The sequence below is a fragment of the Tamandua tetradactyla genome, chromosome 1, assembly GCF_023851605.1.
Source record: "Tamandua tetradactyla isolate mTamTet1 chromosome 1, mTamTet1.pri, whole genome shotgun sequence".
Classification (NCBI taxonomy): domain Eukaryota; kingdom Metazoa; phylum Chordata; class Mammalia; order Pilosa; family Myrmecophagidae; genus Tamandua; species Tamandua tetradactyla.
Genome location: NC_135327.1, coordinates 228,073,881 through 228,093,616, shown reverse-complemented (window position 1 = coordinate 228,093,616; position 19,736 = coordinate 228,073,881). Strand labels below are relative to the sequence as shown.

General features: G+C 52.8%; 1 protein-coding gene across 1 annotated transcript in view; it reads right to left on the bottom strand.

Annotated features, from left to right (window-relative positions):
• The window catches only part of PIP4K2A (phosphatidylinositol-5-phosphate 4-kinase type 2 alpha), a 141,122-nt gene that overhangs the window by 44,826 nt on the left and 76,560 nt on the right, over positions 1-19,736 (bottom strand). Inside the window, exons 2-3 of the mRNA XM_077154103.1 lie at positions 17,073-17,170; positions 15,384-15,480 (exon numbers count right to left, since the gene is read on the bottom strand). Coding sequence (XP_077010218.1) covers positions 15,384-15,480; positions 17,073-17,170 — 195 coding nt within the window. The remainder of the gene's footprint in view (positions 1-15,383; positions 15,481-17,072; positions 17,171-19,736) is intronic.

The window sequence follows — 19,736 nt, the reverse complement described above, 5'->3', positions numbered from 1 at the left end:
CGACCGGTGAGGGGCAGAGGCAGATTCGGGGTCCGGCTCGGTTCGCCCCAAACCGGGCCACGGATGGTAAACGTGGCGCGCCGGGGCTGCTCTGGTGGGGGCGGTGCCTGCCGTACCTCCTCAGACCCCAGAAGAGTCTGGCTTAGTCCCACCCCCACCCCTCCCCGCCTCCTCTAGACCCTCTCGAGCCGGGATGGCACGTGCATTCCACTCCAGAGCCTGGCTCGGGGCGGGCCGGCCTCGCGGGGGTCTGCCCTGTCCCTCCCGGTGACGCTTCTGTGTGCGTCTCGTGTTTCCACGAGCCCCAGCAGGCCTGCCCCAGCCTCCCCTCCAGCCGCCCTGGCCACCCCAGCCACCGGGCAAAGCCCACCCTCGCAGCGCTGCATGAGCACGTCCAGGGGCCCCGCCTCCCAAGAGTGGGTGCTCAGAGCCCCATGGCACCAGCCTGAACGGTCAGGGTGCTGAGCCGCGGATGCTTTTCCCATGACGTCTAGCCCAGTGCTTGCTGGTTTGCATAAAATGGGAAACTCTAGAGTTAAGAGAAACAATTCAGGGCACTCGCTGTGTTCATTCATTAAAGAAATGTTCAAGATAACATATAGGTTGATACAGCTAAATTAAAGCACAATCAAATAACAGAATAGCCCCTGAGGTCAAATGCAAGCTTCTTCCAAGTTCTCTGAGCTGTGCTTCAGTTTCAAAGACGGTGCTTATTTCGGACTCTGCAGTGGGTTACTGGCCATGCCTTAACCCTGGGAAGTAAAACCTTCTAAGCTCTAACTTGGATTCTGCCTCCACGCACTTTTTCAATGATCACACGAAGGGTTTCAGACCACAGAACCACTTTCCAGCACGTGGAAGACTTTTTAAAATAATTTTGAAAAAAATTTAAAAATATTTTTATTAACAAATCACATACATACAGCCCATACATGGTGTGCAATCAGTGGCTCACAGGATCATCACATAGTTGTGTATTCATCACCATGATCATTTTTAGACTATTTACATCACTCTAGAAACAGAAAAAGAAAAAACTCATATATCCCATACCCCTTACCCTCCCTCTCATTCACTACTAGTATTTCCACCTACCCAATTTATTTTACCCCTTATCCACTTCCATTATTATTTATTTATTGTCCTTGTTTTTTTTACTGTTTCATACCCTGGATAAAAGGAGCATCAGGCACAAGGTTTTCACAACCACACGGTCACACTGTAAAAGCTATATAGTTAAACGCTTGTCTTCAAGAACCACGGGTATCGGAACACAGCTCAACGTTTCAGTAGAAAGATTTTTTTAAATGACTGAGAGCCTCATCCAACAGACAAGCAGAGAAGTGGAAGAGTTAACGTGGTTTTATGAAAAACACGGCTGGTCCCTAGAAAGACTCTAAGGCTGGCCAACTCCAGCGCCGATTTCACAGGAGTTTTACCGGCTCGAGAGGGCCAGGGAGAGCCCTGTAAGCTCCTCCCACAAGAAGGCGGCGACGCGGCGGTGCGCGGGGCCCAGGGCCACGGGTCTGCGTCCCGGCCGGAAGCTCCTGCTTAGGAGACAGAAAGGGCGAGTCACAAGAGTAGGAGTCACGCTTGGCCGTGCCGCAGCCTGTGCCGCTTCGCGCCAGCGACCTTCCAGGGCCTCCGGACAGGGTGTGGAGCGGGCGGTGGCGGGGGCACGGGCTGGCAGCAGAGCACAGCGGGCCGGTCCTCGCAGGTGTCACCTGGCCTGGGGCCCGGGTCTGCACATTGCTGACTGGAGCTCGGCTCAGCCCGTCGTCATTCCTGAGCTGCCCGTGTCCAGGGGTGCGGGAGAACCCAGGCCTCGGGGCAGGAGGTCCGCACCCTCTGCGGGGTGAGGCCGGCCACGGAGGGGGGGCGCGAGCAGTGGGAAAAGCCCTGGGCAGATTCCAAGGGTTCAGGACAAGGTCTGCGGGAAAGGGAGACACGGGGGGGGGGGGGGGTAGGGCCGGAGGCTGGGGCCCTGAGCGACCTGGGCGTCATCGGCTCCGGTAAGGCGGGGACCCCTGATCCGCCGCAGAGGAAGGGCCCAGGGCAGCACCATACAGGCCCTGGGCTGGGTGGGGAGGCCAAGGGGAGAAGGCCTGGGGCAGGACAGGTTGGGGCTGAACCGCTGGGGCCCAGGGCCCCTCCGCGTGCACCTCGGTCCCATAAGCGAAGGCCGTGCGTGTTGGAAGGTGCCGTGGAGATGATTCCCCACCACTCCGCTTACGGGAGAGAATCTGAGGCCCCGGGAGCTGCAGGGGCCACCAAGGGGGCGTGCGGGGAGAGTCCCACGGGCACTGTCAGGGTGGGGTGTGGATATAGGTTTCTCCGTGGCAACGAACACCCTCTAATAACAACTTCGAGACTGAGCTGGGCGGCCCAAAGCCACACGTGTCTTCATGTCTCCGTGTCGGCAAGCGCAGCACGCGGAGCACATCTCCAAGGACTGCGCCCACGCAAAGGCAACCGGAGCCCTTTACTTACGCGCTTATGAGCGCGTGCACAGACCTACCCCGACTCGCTTTAGGGCTGCTTGTTACCTGAGTGTGGGGGACCGGGGAGTGGGGGCCGGCCTCTCCCAAGGCGAGGCCCGAGGCAGGTGTGTGCAAGCAGAAGCAGGTGCCGGGACGGGAAACCTCGTGCAGCTGGACGCAGGCCAGAGGCTCCCGCAGGGCTGAGACAAGCTCCGGGGCACCGCGCACTGGCCCCAGGGCCCTACCCCGCCTTGGCCCGCACAGCAGGCACGGCGTCTGCAGGAGGTGCCCCTATCGTGGGGCACCTCCAAGTCCCCCGTGTTTCCCTGCTTAGAGCTGGGTGGACTTCCTGGCAAAGAACCCCCAGGCTAAAAGAAGCAGTCTTAACCCTGGGAATGCTGGATTCTGAGTTACTCTCCAGCATGCTAAACTGAAAATATAAAGAAGAAGTAGTTCAGGTGAAATTTGCACATCAGGACAGGATTTGCATGGAAGACAGTAAGTCTAGCTGAAGACACTTTTAATTCTTTCACACCTTAAAATCTTATCCAGCTTAAGGCTTAAGAAGTACTGTTTACAGAGTTGGCTGATCATTTCCATTTCCGAGTAAAACATTCAGTGTGGGCTACGTTTACCGTTATCGACCTGTGCTAGGAGGGTACCACCAGGTACCATTTCCCCATGAAATCCACCCAAGGTTTGGAGAAATCCACTCTCATTAGAAAACAAATTCCTTGTACAGAGACAGAGCTTCAAGTGTTATATGTTCCATATAAGGAGAAATTTTTACAATTCATCCTCAGGATTCTGAACTTAGCAGCTCAAAAGGATAAGCCTGGAAAGTCAAGTGCTGGGTGGCTACTGAGGTCCAATTCACACCCCAGTGCAGAAGTTACCCAGGGGTGATGTGGTGTGTCACCCCCACTGGCTCCCAAAATGCCACTGTAGGCTCTCCGAGCCCAGAACACATCAGAAGAGGACACAGTCCCCAAACCACTGCTCTAAGGTCATCAGAACCACGTTCCTGCGCTAAGCATAGCTTAGTCAGTCTTTTATGTAGTTTATTACATTTTTCTGGTCCATATGGCCACAAGTAGTGGCTCGACGACCTTTCAAATGCCTAAGACAAAGGGAGAGGCCAGCATGGCACAGTGCCAGACACGGTCAGCTTAAAGCCACAACGGGGTGACTCTGGACCCATTATTTGAGATCTTTGTGCCTCAGTTTCCACATCCCTAAAAAGGGAATAATGATGAAAATAATAAACTACTCAAAAGTTTGTTCAGGGGCGAAATGACATAATATGAAGTATTTATAGTAGTGCCTGGAAGAAATGGTAGCTATTAGCATTATAAAAAGCAAATTTCAAAGATATTTAATGGTGTAGATTAATAATAAAAAATTATAAGTGGGTAAGTGTGGAGAGCCGCCTCCCGGGTCTGGCCTAGTGGACACGCTGCGGCCTGCTCTAGAGTTCCCCCCGCCCATCGAGTGAGTCAAGATGGCGCCCGCATCCTGTTTCCGCGTATGACGCACGCGCCCACCAACCCTATCTTCCAATCACCTCTGTATACGTGGCACTAACCTATTGGGTTTGGGCACAGTATATAAGAGGTTACCCGGACAGGGTGGGGGGAGACGACCCATAGGGAGCCGTACCTGACGGCCGCATAGAGGTTGTTCCCCCGCGGGGTATTCTGTCCCGCGCGGAATTTGTAACAGAGCTTGCAAGCTTAGCTCCAGTAAAGGTCTGTGCTCACAACTGCAGCGTGTCTCGAACCCGTGTCTGTCACTTGAGTCGGTTTGTCTGCGTCTGTCTCTCTCTCCCTCCTGTTCCCTCCGCCGGCCGGGGACCAGAAGCTGAGCGAGACGGCGCCGGACAAGTGGTGGCCCGTACGGGGAACCTTCTCTCTCGACACCTCTTCTGCAAGGAGAGCCGTACTGTCTCTTCTTGAACTGAGAAGGACGTGCATCCTGAGCTCGCAGCGGACTTCCCGCGCCTGATCACCGCGAGAAGGTGAGTACTTCTTATTACGTGAGAGTTAAGGCCCGCGGGCTTTCAGGTAGCCCCGGGGACTCGGAAGAGCTCTCCGAGTGATTAAAGTACAGTGCCGACTGCAAACATGGGGCAGTTCGGAAGTTTACCTTTGTTAGCTCCCTTAAAGACCCTTTTAGCGGACGGCTCCTGTGAAAGTGAGCCGCCCACTTGTAAGCCGCCAGAGTCTGGCGCTAGTTCAGACGACTCTGACTCAGAGTCAGATGGTGACGAGACCGAGGGTGCAGACGCGCCTCCGCTGATCGATTGGGGGAGGCCCCCTGTCTCACCCACGCAGCCTTCCGCCCCGCCAGCGCCTGCTGCAGGGGCGCGGCGGCTTCCGGTGAATGGTTTTGGTGATCTCGCCAAAAACCCTCACCACGGGCTCCCTCTGGTGGCCGAATCAGGTAATTACAGTGGCCCTCCATTGCGAGATCCGGAACCCCCTGCAGGCTGGTCATGGGAAGGGCAGTTACAGCCGTACCCCCTGCCTGCGTACGCGAGCCCTCGAGACCTTACGTCACCAAGTGATGGAGGGAGACATTTCTGGAAATGGAACCCCTTTTCAGCCTTTAGACCTTTCGGTATGATGGGTGGTTACCAGCCGCTTAAGCCAGAACCAGTCTCAGAGACGTACCCGGTTATTATCAATCCCCAAGGTAATAACCAGTATGAGCCATATGATTACAAAGTTTTAAAGGAGTTACGACAAGCTGTCCATCAGTATGGTCCCAATGCTCCTTTCACATTAAATTTAGTTGAAAATCTTTCCGCCCTATGCCATACACCCGCAGACATATACCAACTAGCCCGTGCTTGTCTGCCTCCAGGCCGATATATAGATTGGAAAGCATGGTTTGAGGAGTTAGCTGAAGAGCAAGCCGCAAAAAACGCAGCAAGTAGACGTGGCGGTTGGAATGTAGATATGCTGCTAGGGAAAGGTGCCCACTCCCAAAATCAGACAGGGTTCCCCCCAGAAGTCTACGGACAGATCTTCCGCTGCTTCGTAGGCGCCTGGAAGAAGTTGGTAGGACAGGGAGAGGCTCAAGCTTCACTCAGCAGCATAAACCAGGGCCCCACAGAGCCATTCGTGGAGTTTGTAGCCAAAATGCAAACCGCAGCTGATAGGATCTTTACAGACCCAGGAATAGCAGAGACTGTGGTTAAACAGATGATATTTGAGCAGTGCAATAAAGAATGTAAAACTATCCTAGTACAAAACAAAGCAAAGAGCCTGACAGAGTGGGTACGGCTATGCAGGGACGCTGGCAGCCCGCTAACTAACGCAGGCTTGGCAGCCATGCTAGCCAGCTCCTTACAAGTAGCTGCAAAGAAATCCAAAGACCTAGGAACAAAGCCAAGAGGATGTTATCATTGTGGCCAGTTGGGACACATTAAGAGAAACTGTCCCAATAAAGGCCAACCACCTGCCACTCAACAGTTTGGTAGACCATATGCGGCAACCAGGCTATGTGGCCGTTGCCACAAGGGACCCCATTGCGCAGAAGACTGTAGGTCAGCCTTCAATGCGCAGGGTGTGCGCCTTTCTGGCCGTCCTGAACAGGACCCAAAAAACGGGCAGAGGGGGTCCGCCCTTTCGGTGGACCCCCCTGCATGCCATCCGGCGACACAACACCCGTCCAAATTCGCGCATCCCCTGGATCAGCAGGACTGGACCTCTGTGCCACCTCCAGACTCGTACTGACCCCCTCCATGGGTGTCCAGTTGATAGGGACCTCCTTTAAAGGGCCCTTACCAACGAAGACTGTTGGGCTCATAATAGGGAGGGCATCCACAGCCCTGAAAGGACTAACAGTCATACCAGGCGTTGTAGATTCAGATTTCACAGGTTACGCCCAAGTTATGGTACAATCTCAGCAAGGTACTCTGGTCATTGCAAAAGGTGATAAGCTGGCACAGCTCCTGCTCTTGCCCAGCTTACATCCGCTCTTTCCGAGTAAAGCCAGACAGAGAAGAGATAAGGAATTTGGGTCTTCTGGAGAAGTTTTTGAGGGCCTCCATATGTCTCTGGAGTCTCGACCCATGCTGACTATTAAGGTACAAGGCAGATCCTTCCTGGGCCTGCTAGATACCGGGGCCGATCGATCAATTATAAGACAACAAGACTGGCCCTCCACCTGGCCGACGTGCAAGGCGGAGGACACCATTAGAGGAATAGGCCAGGTCTCAGCACCCATGCTGAGTGCCACTGCCCTCCACTGGGCAGATGAGGAAGGACATCAAGGTAGTTTTCAGCCTTATGTATTAGCCCTGCCCGTTTCCCTGTGGGGAAGAGACATTCTAACCCAGATGGACGTTACCTTGACCAGTGGCTGCTCTCCAACTTCTAAGCGCTTGTTAAAAGGAATGGGATATGTCCCCGGCAAAGGCTTAGGAGCCTCATTGCAGGGGCGCGCAAGGCCTATACAAGCTGTCTCCAATTCTGACAGACGAGGCCTGGGTTTTTCCTAGGGGCCACTGAGGAGAGATTCCCACCCACACCTATAAAACTAAGGTGGAAAACTAAGACTCCAGTCTGGGTGCCTCAGTGGCCCTTATCACAGGAAAAACTCTCAGCATTACACACTCTAGTGTCAGATCAGCTAAAAAAGGGCCACATCATTCCCTCACATCACCTTGGAACACCCCTATTTTTGTCATAAAGAAAAAATCAGGCAGATGGAGATTGTTACATGATTTAAGAGCCATTAATAATTGCATGGAGTCTATGGTAAAATTAAATACCTGCATGTGTCAGTAGACACATGTTCTCAGATATTATTTGCCTCTGCTGAGACAGGAGAAAAAGTCCACCAAGTCATTGCACACTGCCTTGCCGCTTGGGCAGCGTGGGGTAAGCCAAAAATATTAAAGACAGATAATGGACCTGCTTACACAGTAGAACCTTCCAAAAATTTTGTGATAATATGGAAGTACAATTAAAACATGGTATCCCTACAACCCTCAAGGGCAAGGAATCATTGAAAGAGCACACAGGTCTCTAAAGACTTGCTCAAAAAACAGAAAGGGGGAATAGGTCACGGCCTGTCCCCAAAGGCTCAACTGTCTATAGCCTTGTTTACGTACAATTTTTTAAATGAAAATTCACAGGAATGACACCTGCCTTCAGCACACACTCCGAGTCCTCCACATAGAGGTCTAGTCCGTTGGAAGGATGTCCTGTCAGGACAATGGCAAGGCCCTGACCCAGTGCTCAGCTGGGCCAGAGGCTCTGTTTGTGTTTTTCCCCAGGAGCCAGGACGTCAACCAGTGTGGGTTCCGGAAAGACTGGTGAGAACCGTGACATCGCCCGAGGAGGCCAAGGAGCTGTTGCCCAAAAAACCAACAAGCCTTCAACCTGAACCATCAGATCAGGCCTCCAACTCTGCTGATGACGGCGGCGACTGACGAGATGGCAACGAAAACGCCGGTCACCCTTCGATTGTTTAGAAGGGGGACCAGTTTTAATACCCCCCTCTCCCAACAGGTGGAATCAGACCTTAAAGTGCTTGGGAAGATCAAGTTAACCCCCGTTGCCTTCGACCTTTCCAAACTGGGCGAGACTGTACAAAGTCTGTGGAACCGAGTCACCTCTTGGTTCTCTTGGCCCAATTTGACTACTTGGATTCTCGTAGCGGTGGGACTATTAGTGGGATTAGTCACTGTTAAATGCTTGTTAGAACGCTTGTTCCAGACACAGCAGCAATTGCGTGTTACTACCATGTTGGCTATGTCACTCGCCCTTGGTGCTCCTGACAACGACCGCCCTGCTGCCCAGTCCCCCATTTCACCGTATGACCCATCCCGGCCACTCAGGGCGGGACGCTCGAAAGCAAGACCCGCTGCAAGGCCCATGGCTGTGTCCCGGGTATAAAAGGCGGCACCAGCAGTCATAATTTTGGTCGTAGGCTGATCTCTTAGGCGAAGTCGCGGTCCTGGCCAGACTAGACTCCAGCCATTGCACAGAGACACCTAGCGACACTCTCGATTCTGGTTGCCGCTCTCCTGCCCCCCTCCTAACCCAGTTGCGAGGCGAAGCACTGCAGGGAGAGTCACGTGGTTTCCAGCTCACGGGCTCTCCGGTCTCTATATGAGGTGGCATTCTGGTTGGTGCCTAGCAAGCCTAGTCCAGACTCCCCAAAGCACCAAAACATGTAGTGGGCCACTCAGGCCCACGGGAGCACACTCATCAATGGAGACACTGGGTCAAAATAAATAAAAAAAGGGGAGATGTGGAGAGCCGCCTCCCGGGTCTGGCCTAGTGGACACGCTGCGGCCTGCTCTAGAGTTCCCCCCGCCCATCGAGTGAGTCAAGATGGCGCCCGCATCCTGTTTCCGCGTATGACGCACGCGCCCACCAGTTAAAAATGAACGAGTACTCGCAGATTAAGTCCCTCCAGTTTGCTCTTGATTCCTTCCTATGCCCTGGGCTGAGTCTGGCTGGAGAGGCAGCACACGCTCTGCCCAAGTTTACAATGAGAGCATGCTGTTTTCTTCAGCCCTCACTAATACTCACTGATATTTTTAAAAGAGAGTTCAAAAGATCTTACAAAGAAGTTTCAAGTTGAAAATCCTCAACCTCAAGGTCTTCCTCCTACCCGTAGCCCCTGCTCACTCCCCAGCATCCTCTCAGCACCAGTCAGAAGAGGGGGTGATGGATGGACAGGGAAAATTCCCCAAAAAGCAAAGGGAAGCAGCCATGGGAAGTAGGGGTGGCCCCTTGGAGAGGGTGGGCAGGGGCGGTGAGGGGGTGCAGAAGCTGCTTCCTGCAGGGGGCAGGGGACATCAGAGAGTGGGAGCAGTGCTCGTGAAGACACGGGGCGGTCCCAGAGGGGGAGGATTTGGAAAAGCAGCCAGGACAGGACAGGCTGGGAATTCACGGGCACAACCCACCAGCTCACAAAGAACCCACAGTCGCCTTCGATGAGGGGCCTCCGGCATGGGCTTCTAGGCCCTGATTATTTCCTGGTCAGGGTTGAGGGTAGAAAGAGCAGTGGCGAGGGAAGTGAGGGGCTCTGAGGCCCCGGCCCGTCTCACCTCCCCCTCCTCGCCATGTGAATATCCGAAGGCCAGGCAGCTGGCCTTAAAGGTCGGTGAGCCTCTGTCCTGCTCTGCTAATCATGACCCAACAGCAGCTGCTTTGGCCAGTGGGTAGAGACTTAGGGAATGGACACTGACTTGATATTAGCATAAGGAGAAACTGTCTAATGATAAATGAAAATGAACATAAGAACATATGCCCTTTTCATTGGCTGCCCCTTTCCTGCTATACCTTTGATAGCTTCACGTACTAAACTAGGTAGTGACTTAAATTCTCTTATTCTAAATGGAAATACTGTTATCATAATCCCCCAAGAGGGAAAAAAAACACCGCATTGAATACAAATAAATGATCTGCAACCTCCAAACAGTCTTCTTCTTTTTCTATGAAGCTCTCTGAGCTCACATGTCACTCGCGTGTCATACAGTTCACCTACTTGAAGTGCACAGCCCAGGGGTTTAGTATATTCACAAAGTGACGCATCCACCACCACATTCAGTGTGAGGCCACTTCTGGCCCCCCGAAGGAGGGCCCGCGCCCCTGACTGTCGTGCTCACTCCTCCCTTGTGGCCCCTGGCCACCACTATGGCCTCTGCTGGACACGTCACGAAAATGGGCTCACACAGGATGGGCGTTTGCAACTTCTTTCCCCGGGGCTGACCCAGAGCACCAGCTGCAGACCTTGGGCCACGGGCAGGAGGGGATTAACAGGGACACTCTGGTGGGTCCAGAGCCGACCTGTGACGGCAGAGGTCACGGCACATCCAAGTGGGGCAACGCAAGGAGCCGAAGCTCACTGGGGAGCTTGAGGAGTTATGGGAAAAATGAAGTTCTGACACAATCTGAAGTTCTGGGGCAAAGCTGCTGGCAGCAGGGCAGGTAAGAGTTCGGCAGTTTAGTCCACTTCTGCCTAAATGTCTTGCAACTTGCTGAGCAAACTGACTCTGCACCACTTCCCTTTTTACAGTGCACTGTACTTACACTTTGCCCTAAACCCAACTGTCCAGCTTTGCGGTATGGCTCTGCAGCCATGTCGGCCCATCCCAGGACATGAAGGAAAGATGTCATGAAAGATGGAGCTCTCCCTCCAAGGGCCAGCTCAAGTTCAGGGCTGGGAATCTGCAGCCCTTCTTCCTTAAGAACAAGACTAATGGTGCTGTCCTTCCTTCTCCTAAAAGTCTCTATTTTTTCTTTTTTTTGAGGTATGTTTGCAATGACCTTTATTATTCATGTACAAACAATTTTAAGACTAAAAGCTCTTGATTAGTTTGACATTCATTACAAAGTAAGATAAACCAATAGTTACACTATCTGCCTAAAAAATAGTTCCAAGGGGTAAACTTACCACTTTCCATTTTCATACACGTTTGCATATTCTGTTAAAAATCACGTCTGAAAAGTTTTTATTTGGAGTCAACAGAAAGGCCACCTGTGATAGTTAGATTCAGGTGTCAACTTGGTTAGGTGAAGGTGCCTAGTTCTACTGCGGTGGACATGAGACAATGGTACGTGACCCTCATCTGTCGCTGATGACATCTGCAGTCAGCTAGGAAGCGTGCCTACTGCAGTGAATGATGGCTGATTTAATTGGCTGGTGCTTAAATGAGAGACTCAACGTAGCACAGCCCAAGCAGCTCAGCCCAGGCCTTTGGAGATGGAGAAAGGAATTACCCCGGGGAAAGTTGTTGGAACCCAGGGGCCTGGAGAGAACAGCAGAGATCATCCTGTGCCTTCTTGCATAAGAAAGAACCTCAGTTGAAAGTTAGCTGCCTTTCCTCTGAAGAACTAACAAAATAAATCCCCTTTTATTAAAAGCCAATCCATCTCTGGTGTGTTGCATTCTGGCAGCTAGCAAACTAGAACACCACCTAAAGCCAGATGTGTCATCTCGGACATGTAAATGCTGCCTCCTACATAGGGGACACACTGACGCTGTGTCGGCAGCTCCATGAAGGGGCAGCAGGGGCTTACGTGGTGGTCCTCGAGAGTGGGGGACCCTTGGCTCCATGACTGCTATCCTGGCACTGGGGACCCAAGCCTTGGACCCCATCCTCCCACTCCCAGGAAAATGTCCTTCTGCAGCCTGACACCCAGCCTCCCGACAACATGTCATGAAGCTGACAGCCCAGAGGCAGGAGCCAGTGCCTAGGCGGGGCTGGAGCTCAGCCACCTCTGGGTGCACAGCGGCCCCGCGGCCCCACCCGAGAGCTGGACCTGAAACCTGACGGGCAGCAGTGGTGCCACCACCTACATCATGAGTTGGCCTCCTGGGGCACTGTAGGGACAGCCTGAGCTGCGGTTCCACACGTGGGGCAGCTTTCAGTGCAGAGCGCAGCAAGTCCCCATGTGCCTAATGCTCACCAGCAATGAGGCGGCCTGCAAGGAAGGAAGAGGCCAGAGCGAGGGGGCTGGACACAGGGAGCGCAGCAGAGCTGCCGGGACTCCATGTGACTCCTGAGCTCCGGCTCAGGCCTCAGGCTGGCGCCTATGGGGGGCTGAAGGCATCAGGGTCAGAGCAGGGCGGCTCCAACCTTGCAGGTGGTGTGAGGGGATGGGGATAGGGGAGGGGATGGCAGAGAGGACACGGTCATGGGAATGGGGACAGGGATACAAAGAGGATACACGCACACACACACATGTGCACACATGCACACAAGATGACATGCACACGTACCACATGCATACATGCACACACGCACATGCGCACACACAGATTTACACATGCACGTGAGCTGGCACTATGAGTAATGGTGGATATTCTAGAACTGTAAGTTGATTTGTCTTTGACAGCAAGGGAAAGAAGTTTCATTTGTAAGACACTGAAGATTTAAGAAACAGGAAAGAGACAAAGGTTTAGCAGGCAGGCAGATGCCCCAGCTCCGGGTAGCAGGTCTGTTTGCACTGGCACGCACGCAGGCTGGTCATCACCATCTCCCCTCATCAGTGGGGCTCTGTGATGGGTGTGCTTTCCAGGGTGGCAAAAAGGCACCTGAAAGGACAGCACGAGCTGAGACCACACAGCCACTGAACGCCGTGTAAGGTTTATACAATGGATGAAGAAGTGACGGAGCCCCTCGTGCAAACACTTTGGAAGTGAAGGGTAAAAGCCTTGGAAGCACGGACATGGCAAGTCCAAGCACGGCGAGCCGTTGGGCCCCGCAGCCTCCAGGACCTCCAGAGGGCAGGAGCTGGGCAAGGTCCACTGCTCGAGGCAGACTGAGGATGCTACAGGACAGCACATGGTCGGCCGACAAAATGACTTCCCGTGTGTGTGCGGGGAATCCCGAGCAGATGCGCGGTGCAGGCCTGAGGCTCTCCTCAGCAGGTGCACACTTGCTCCCAAGCTTCGGGAGACTGTCGGTTATTCAGTACGACGTGGCGGCTGTCACCTGCCATGGGGACCAGTGCGAAGATGCCAAACCTGGGCGGCTGGGGCTGGGGCGGCGGGGGCTCTCAGGCGCCACCTTGATGATCTCGTTCACAGTTTAAACCCTGGGGCCCTGCTCCAGCTGAGCCTTTTACAAGCAGCCGGTGGAGCAGGACTGGGGAGGGAACGGAAGTGCATCTCCAGTTCCCAGGGGTTATTCTGAACCCCCACTTCTCTTTACAGAAGTATGGCCCCCCCAAGAAGCAGCAGCAGCTTGAATGCCAAAGGCAGTGGGCAATGCTGAGGGAGGCAGGAGCTTCCAAACGACCCACTGTGGCTGCCTTCAGCTGATCCCTCATTGGAAGCTGATCCCTCACTCAAAGCTGATCCCTCATTGGAAGCTGATCCCTCGTTGGAAGAGTTGCAGACTTGCCAATAAGTCACCCTGGATCACCAGCCTCATGTGCCCACAGGGTGTACTCAGCAACTTGCCCGTTTCGATATAAGCGGATGTGGTTTAGCTTTCGGGCAGGGGGAGGAAAAGCAGCTCATGTCTTAGTATTTCAGCAATAAAACTGGTCATTTTAGGAACTTAAAAAAAAAAAAACCCACACAATCTGCTGTGGTAGAATTCAGAATTTAACGGGTGCAAATTTTGATCTCATTTGATGGGACTGGTTCTGCGACAAAATATAAGGATGTCATTTTTGTGATTAACCAAACAACCAAGAAGACCCCATAGCATGGGCCTCCAAAAGTCAGGGAATGTGACTGCCAGTGTGGTTGTTTTATTAAGACAACCCCTCCCCCCACCCCCCCAAAAAAAACAACAACCAGGGTTGGGGAAGTGGGGGGAACATGTGGTTCAGTGAGGACAGAAGGCAGAGATTCTCAGACGGCGAAGAATTATCTTCTGGTGATTCCTTGCATAGCCTGGACTCCATTTTCACACGGCCCCTCTGAACGGAGTAACCGTTGGCTCAGACAGACCTTTCCCGTCCTGCTATTCCAAAACTTCATCTTCAAATGCTCCTTATTTGTTCAGCTGTAAATATCAAGTCCATAATTCTGAGCTGCGTTCTCTTAGGATGAAGGCTCGAATGCAATGCTCGTCCTGCTGCTGGGCCAGAGAGCGAACCCCAGTGCTCATGCACCCCATCCCGCCTGGGCTGCAAAGGGCAAGGTGCCTCCTGGCCAGCATTTCTCTTTCAAAGCAGCGGCTTCTCAGGAGGAGTAAGCATCCGAGGAATTCCTGGAGACTTTAAACAAGGGGAAGGGGGTGGGGGTGGTGTGGGGGTAGGGGTGGGACCAACAGATCTGGGTCTGCTTTAGGGACCTTATTCTTTATGGGAAAATCCAGGGTAAGTTTCCAATATTCAACTTCTGAGCTTGTTGAGGGCAATTCGCCACTTACTGCAGGAGAAATTAGGGTTTTCAATGGAAGGCAAAAAGTGGTCTGCGGAATTTAACTTGACCCTGTGTTCTCACAGTAATGGAAGAGATTTGTCAAAGCCCAGAGCAGGGCCCTCGGTTGCCCAAGTTACATTTTCGCTCTATAAAAGTCCGTGGCTTTTACAAATCTGGCCTGCTATGTGAAAATCGGGTCACCCACGCCAGGTCCTTTCTTAGGAAAAGGCATTATCGATCAACAGAGCTTAAAACTTTTCAATTGAGGACCGGGCAGACACAAGGAGAGACCGACGGTGCACATTCCTAGGTCCTGAGAGCGGGAGGCGGGCGCTGAGTGACCGTCCAGAGCCGGCAGGGCCCTGACGGGGACACAGAGCTGCGGCCACGGGACGAGCCGGCACGAGTCGGAGCCCCCAGTGTGAACCGTGAAGGACGGCAAACCGGCAAGGAAAACTAGTAATTTCTGAGCTTCCTAAGTGGCCTCAGCAAATCTAAACGTGAGTGAGCACACACACACACAGACACACACACAGGCACACACACAGGCACGCGCACACAGACACACACACAGGCACACACACAGGCACACATAGGCACATACACAGGCACACACACAGGCACACACACAGGCACACACAGGCACGCGCACACAGACACACACAGACACAGGCACACACACAGGCACACACACATGCAGACACACACAGGCACACACACACAGGCACACATGCAGGCACACACAGGCACACATGCAGGCACACACAGGCACACCTGACATCAGGCGGCAGAAATCAAGACGAGCAGATACTTTTCACCTGGAAAGGAAAGCGCATCACAAAATCCGTACAGGCTCGTCTCTTTCCAAATAACATTTTTCTTTTCAAACCGACTCCTGTGATGTCAGGGTAAAATGAACACTGAAAAATTCTTACAGAAAATGACAGTTCAGGTTGTGTGACTACCTGGAATGGCACAAATAGGAAGCCCATTTTACGTGCGAATGGTTTTGTACGAAGCCTGTTTGGAGCAAATGTCATAAAAGCAACTCACCTGGAAGTCCTGGTCATCGATCCCAAACCTCTCTCGCAGGTTACGGAAAACCGTGGGACAGTATTCTTTAAACTTGAAATGGCTCGGCATGTTTTCTCTGAAAAGGGGGATAGTGGGGGACAGAGCTCAGACGTGGACATTACTGCCAGGTCCGACTGCCGCTGTCTGGCCGACATGCAGCCCAAGCAACGCCAGGGCTCTGCAGGGAACTGAGCCCCGCCCCCACAGGACACACGAATCCCACCCTGCCCCCACCTGTGGGTGCGAAGCCATCTGCCGAGGGTCCCCTGAAGGTGTGGTTACTGGTTAGGGTGGGGACTCGTTTAGGAATAGGATTTTGGAAGGTCCTGTTGTGAAGAAGCCAAATTGAATCAGGGTGGACCCTCATCATATGGCTGGGGGCCCTGGAAGCAGGGAATTCAGATGGAGGCTGTCAGAGACGCCAGAAGATACTGGAGAGGAGAGGGACACCCCGTGGGCAGGGGCACCTCCAGGATGCTTTTGAGCCTGGGGACACTTGGCCTTGTGGCCGCTCCAATTTGGGACTTCTACCCCTCGCACCTGAGGGGAGGTGTGCTTGCTTAAGCCCACCCCGGGGCGGTGTTTGTCACGGCAGCCTTGGCAAACTGAGACCAGGGTCACTGTGCAGAGAAGGCACTGGTTCTATTTCCAACAGAACTGAGCACGCCCCATGGGGCAGGACAGGGGCAGGGCCCCCCAATAACACAGCCTCCTGTCACCCCGGGGACACTCAGGCTGCGTACCCCGTTCCTGGACCCCACATGGTCTCCATTTCCCCAAGGAGGCAGAGGTGGGAGGGGAAGGAGGCCACGCAGGGAGCCGGAGAGGGGGAGCAGGGCAGGGTCCAGGGGGCCAGCGGGCGCAGGTCTAGTTGGTGGTGGCACTCACACTTCCAGACAAGGCTGCTCTCCCACTCCGCAAAGAATATTATTTTGCAGAAATCCTGCACTGGAAGTTCACAGAGAGAAAATTCCCTCAGGAGGGCAAACTCAAAGGAGCGTGGCAGGAAGAAAGGCACACCGGCTGCCCCCAAGGACAAAGCCCTGTTAAAAAATGTCCTCTTCCACGGTCACGTGGCAGGGACTCCCACAGCCTTCCTTGAGGCCGCCTCCCTCCCGCAAAGCTCCCTCCTTGGTGCTCCTGCAAAAGCTGGTAAATTCGCACACTTGCGGGCCCTCTAGGGTCATCTGTGCCCCAGGTGACAGCCGCGGCTAAGTGGGAGCCCCCAGAGGACGGCTGGGCACCCAGAGGGGCTGTGCAGCGTCGGCCGGAGGGACCTCCCCTGGCAGGGAGACAGCCCCAGGGCCCACTGTCGCACCCGCTGTGCTTTATAAAGGGCCCCAGGGTTCCTGTTATGACACGAAGCCGCCTGCTCGCAGTAAACATGTGCAGCGTCTGTGTGAGAGCGCAGAGGCGCACGCTGCTCAGAAGTCCAAGCAGTAAAAACGAAAACTCGAATGAGACGATCGCTTTTCGCCTGAGATTTTCATAGGGAACAGTGTGTCATGTGGCAAGAGTTTCACTCGACAGGGCTGTGCCGCGCCTCTGAACACGGCGGGGGTGACGTGCGTCACGGGGCTCGAGGCGGCAGCGCTTTACCCCGCGCACCGCGAAGTCGCGGAGCCGCGGGAGTTCCTGGGGTCCCCGACAAGGGCGGCTCGTACTCACTTGTTGAAAAGGTGGTTGTCCACCTTTATCTTTGAATAGGCCTTGAAGTCGTCGGGCATGAGCATCACAGGGACCTGCACGTGGCTCAGCTCGTTGATCTGGAAAAGCAGGGGACCAGGGCCGGGTCAGCACCGGGGAGGGGACGCGTCCCTGCGCGCACGCACCTGCGCAGGAAAACCCCGTGGGTGGGGCCTCCCTGCCCCCCCGCCCCCCCCCTCCCCGCTCCCAGCCCGACGTTTCCTCTTCCGTCCCCCGGCCCCCCACTCGGCTCGCCACACTGGGCCCCACGTCTCATCGCGGGGGCTGGGAGAGGGCAAGCAGGGAAGGACAGACGGTCAGCCGCAGGGCACTGCCCTGCCCACTTCCCTCCAGAGCCCAACGCGGGGCCCTCTGTCCCGGGACAACTTCCCTCTGTACAGAAGATGGGGGCTTTTAAAATGTCTAATACAGATATCTTTTTTTTATATAATTTTTTTAATTTTATTTTTTTAATACCAAAAAACAAATAAAACGCAAACATTCCTATTTTGATCATTCCATTCTACATATATAATCAGTAATTCAAAATATCATCACATAGTTGCATATTCATCATCATGATAATTTCTTAGAACATTTGCATCTATTCAGAAAAAGAAATAAAAAGAAAACAGAAAAAAAAATTATACACACCATACCCCTTACCCCTTCCTTTCATTAATCACTAGCATTTCAAACTAAATCTATTTTAACATTTGTTCCCCCTATTATTTCTTTTTATTCCATATGTTCTACTCATCTGTTGACAAGGTAGATAAAAAGAGCATCAGACACAGGTTTTCACAATCACACAGTCACATTGTGAAAGCTATATCATTATTCAGTCATCATCAAGAAACATGGCTACTGGAACACAGCTCTACATTTTCAGGCAGTTCCCTCCAGCCTCTCCCTTACATCTTGAATAACAAGGTGATATGACTTAATGCCTAAGAATAACCTTCAGGATGACCTCTCAGGCTCTGGAATCTCTCAGCCATTGATACTTTGTCTCATTTCACTCCTCCCCCTTTCCCTCTAGAAGGTTTTCTCAATCCCTTGATGCTGAGTCTCAGCTCATTCCAGGATTTCTGTCCCACATTGCCAGGAAGGTCCACACCCCTGGGAGTCATGTCCCACGTAGACAGGGGTAGGGTGTTGAGTTTGCTTGTTGTGTTGGCTGGAGAGAGAGGCCACATCTGAGCAACAAAAGAGGTTCTCTTGGGGGTGACTCTTAGGCTTAATTTTAAGTAGGCTTGGCCTATCCCCGGTGGGGTTAAGTTTCATATGAACAAACCCCAAGACTGGGGGCTCAGCCTATAGCTTTGGTTGTCCACACTGCTTGTGAGAATGGCAAGAATTCAACTTGGGGAAGTTGAATTTTCCCCCGTTCTCACCATTCCCTGAAGAGAACTTTGCAAATACTTTTTTATTCACTGATTAAATTACTCTTGGATTTATTGGGGCATCACTCTGGACAAAACAACAAAATCTCATGTCCTACTCAAGGTTCCATGTACTTATGTTGTTCAATTAAGCTGTCTACATAAATTATATTAGCAAATGCACTAGTCAAAATACAAATTTTGTACCAAATAAACATTTTTTGCTTTAGTCTCACACATAAGTTGAAATTTTAAAATATTAATTACCATCTATTTTCAGCACCTTGCAGTAATAACATTCCTTTGTTCCTCCTCATGCAAAAACATTTTTAAAATTCTGATACAAATATCTCGAGTCTATGTACACAATTAGTCCTTAATACTTGGATACTTAAGGAACAACCACTATCATTCATGTGCTTTTCATTTTGCACAGCAGCTAAATTAAAAAAACAAAAGTACTGGGTGGGGCAGGGCCCTTCCTTATGGAAAGGCAGGGGAGATAGGCTGAACAGAGGACAAAGGTGGCACCCACCGAGGCTGGACCAGCTCTGACACATGACTGTGGAAAAGCTGGGCGTTCTCCGGTTAATTACGTTGGTTCCTGAGCTGCAGATACCATGATGTGAGAACTAGAATCACTTTAGGGTCTGCATGCCCGTTAGGATGGAAGGGGCCCTGAGGCTTCTCAGTTACCAAACCAAAATGCAACACGACAAAACAAAACAACACAACCCAGACGCATTCCTGTACAGGGCAGGTTTTCAACACAATTCTAGATGCACACAGGGTAGAACTTTCCAGAACACTGCCCTTCCCCCATAAACGTGCGGTGCTGTCCGGCAAGCACTGGAGAAGGGGTTTTCCAGGAGACACATGCCGATCTCAATGCTGCGTGGGCCAAGGGAAAGCCGGGAAGCTCAACTGAGGCTTCACCACTACTTGGGACCCTTGACGGGCGAGAGAGGACACAGCACACAGTCTCTGGAGGAAGGGTCAGGGCGGCAGGGGCAAATTTAGGAGAAATCAACTGCATGCCACTTTCCTGCTATCACACAGGAGCAAGCCGAAGAGAACCTAACAAATGACTCCTTTCTATCACACCGACCCCCAGTGTCGACGGACAAAGTGGGGTGGAGTATTCGGAGGCGTCTGAGGCTCTCGTGGTTCCGGCAGCCCCCCGAGTCCTCCGTGCTGTGGAATCTGCACTGTGTGACCGCGCGTCCGCTGGAAAGTGGGCTGCTGGGAGAACCGCCCAGGC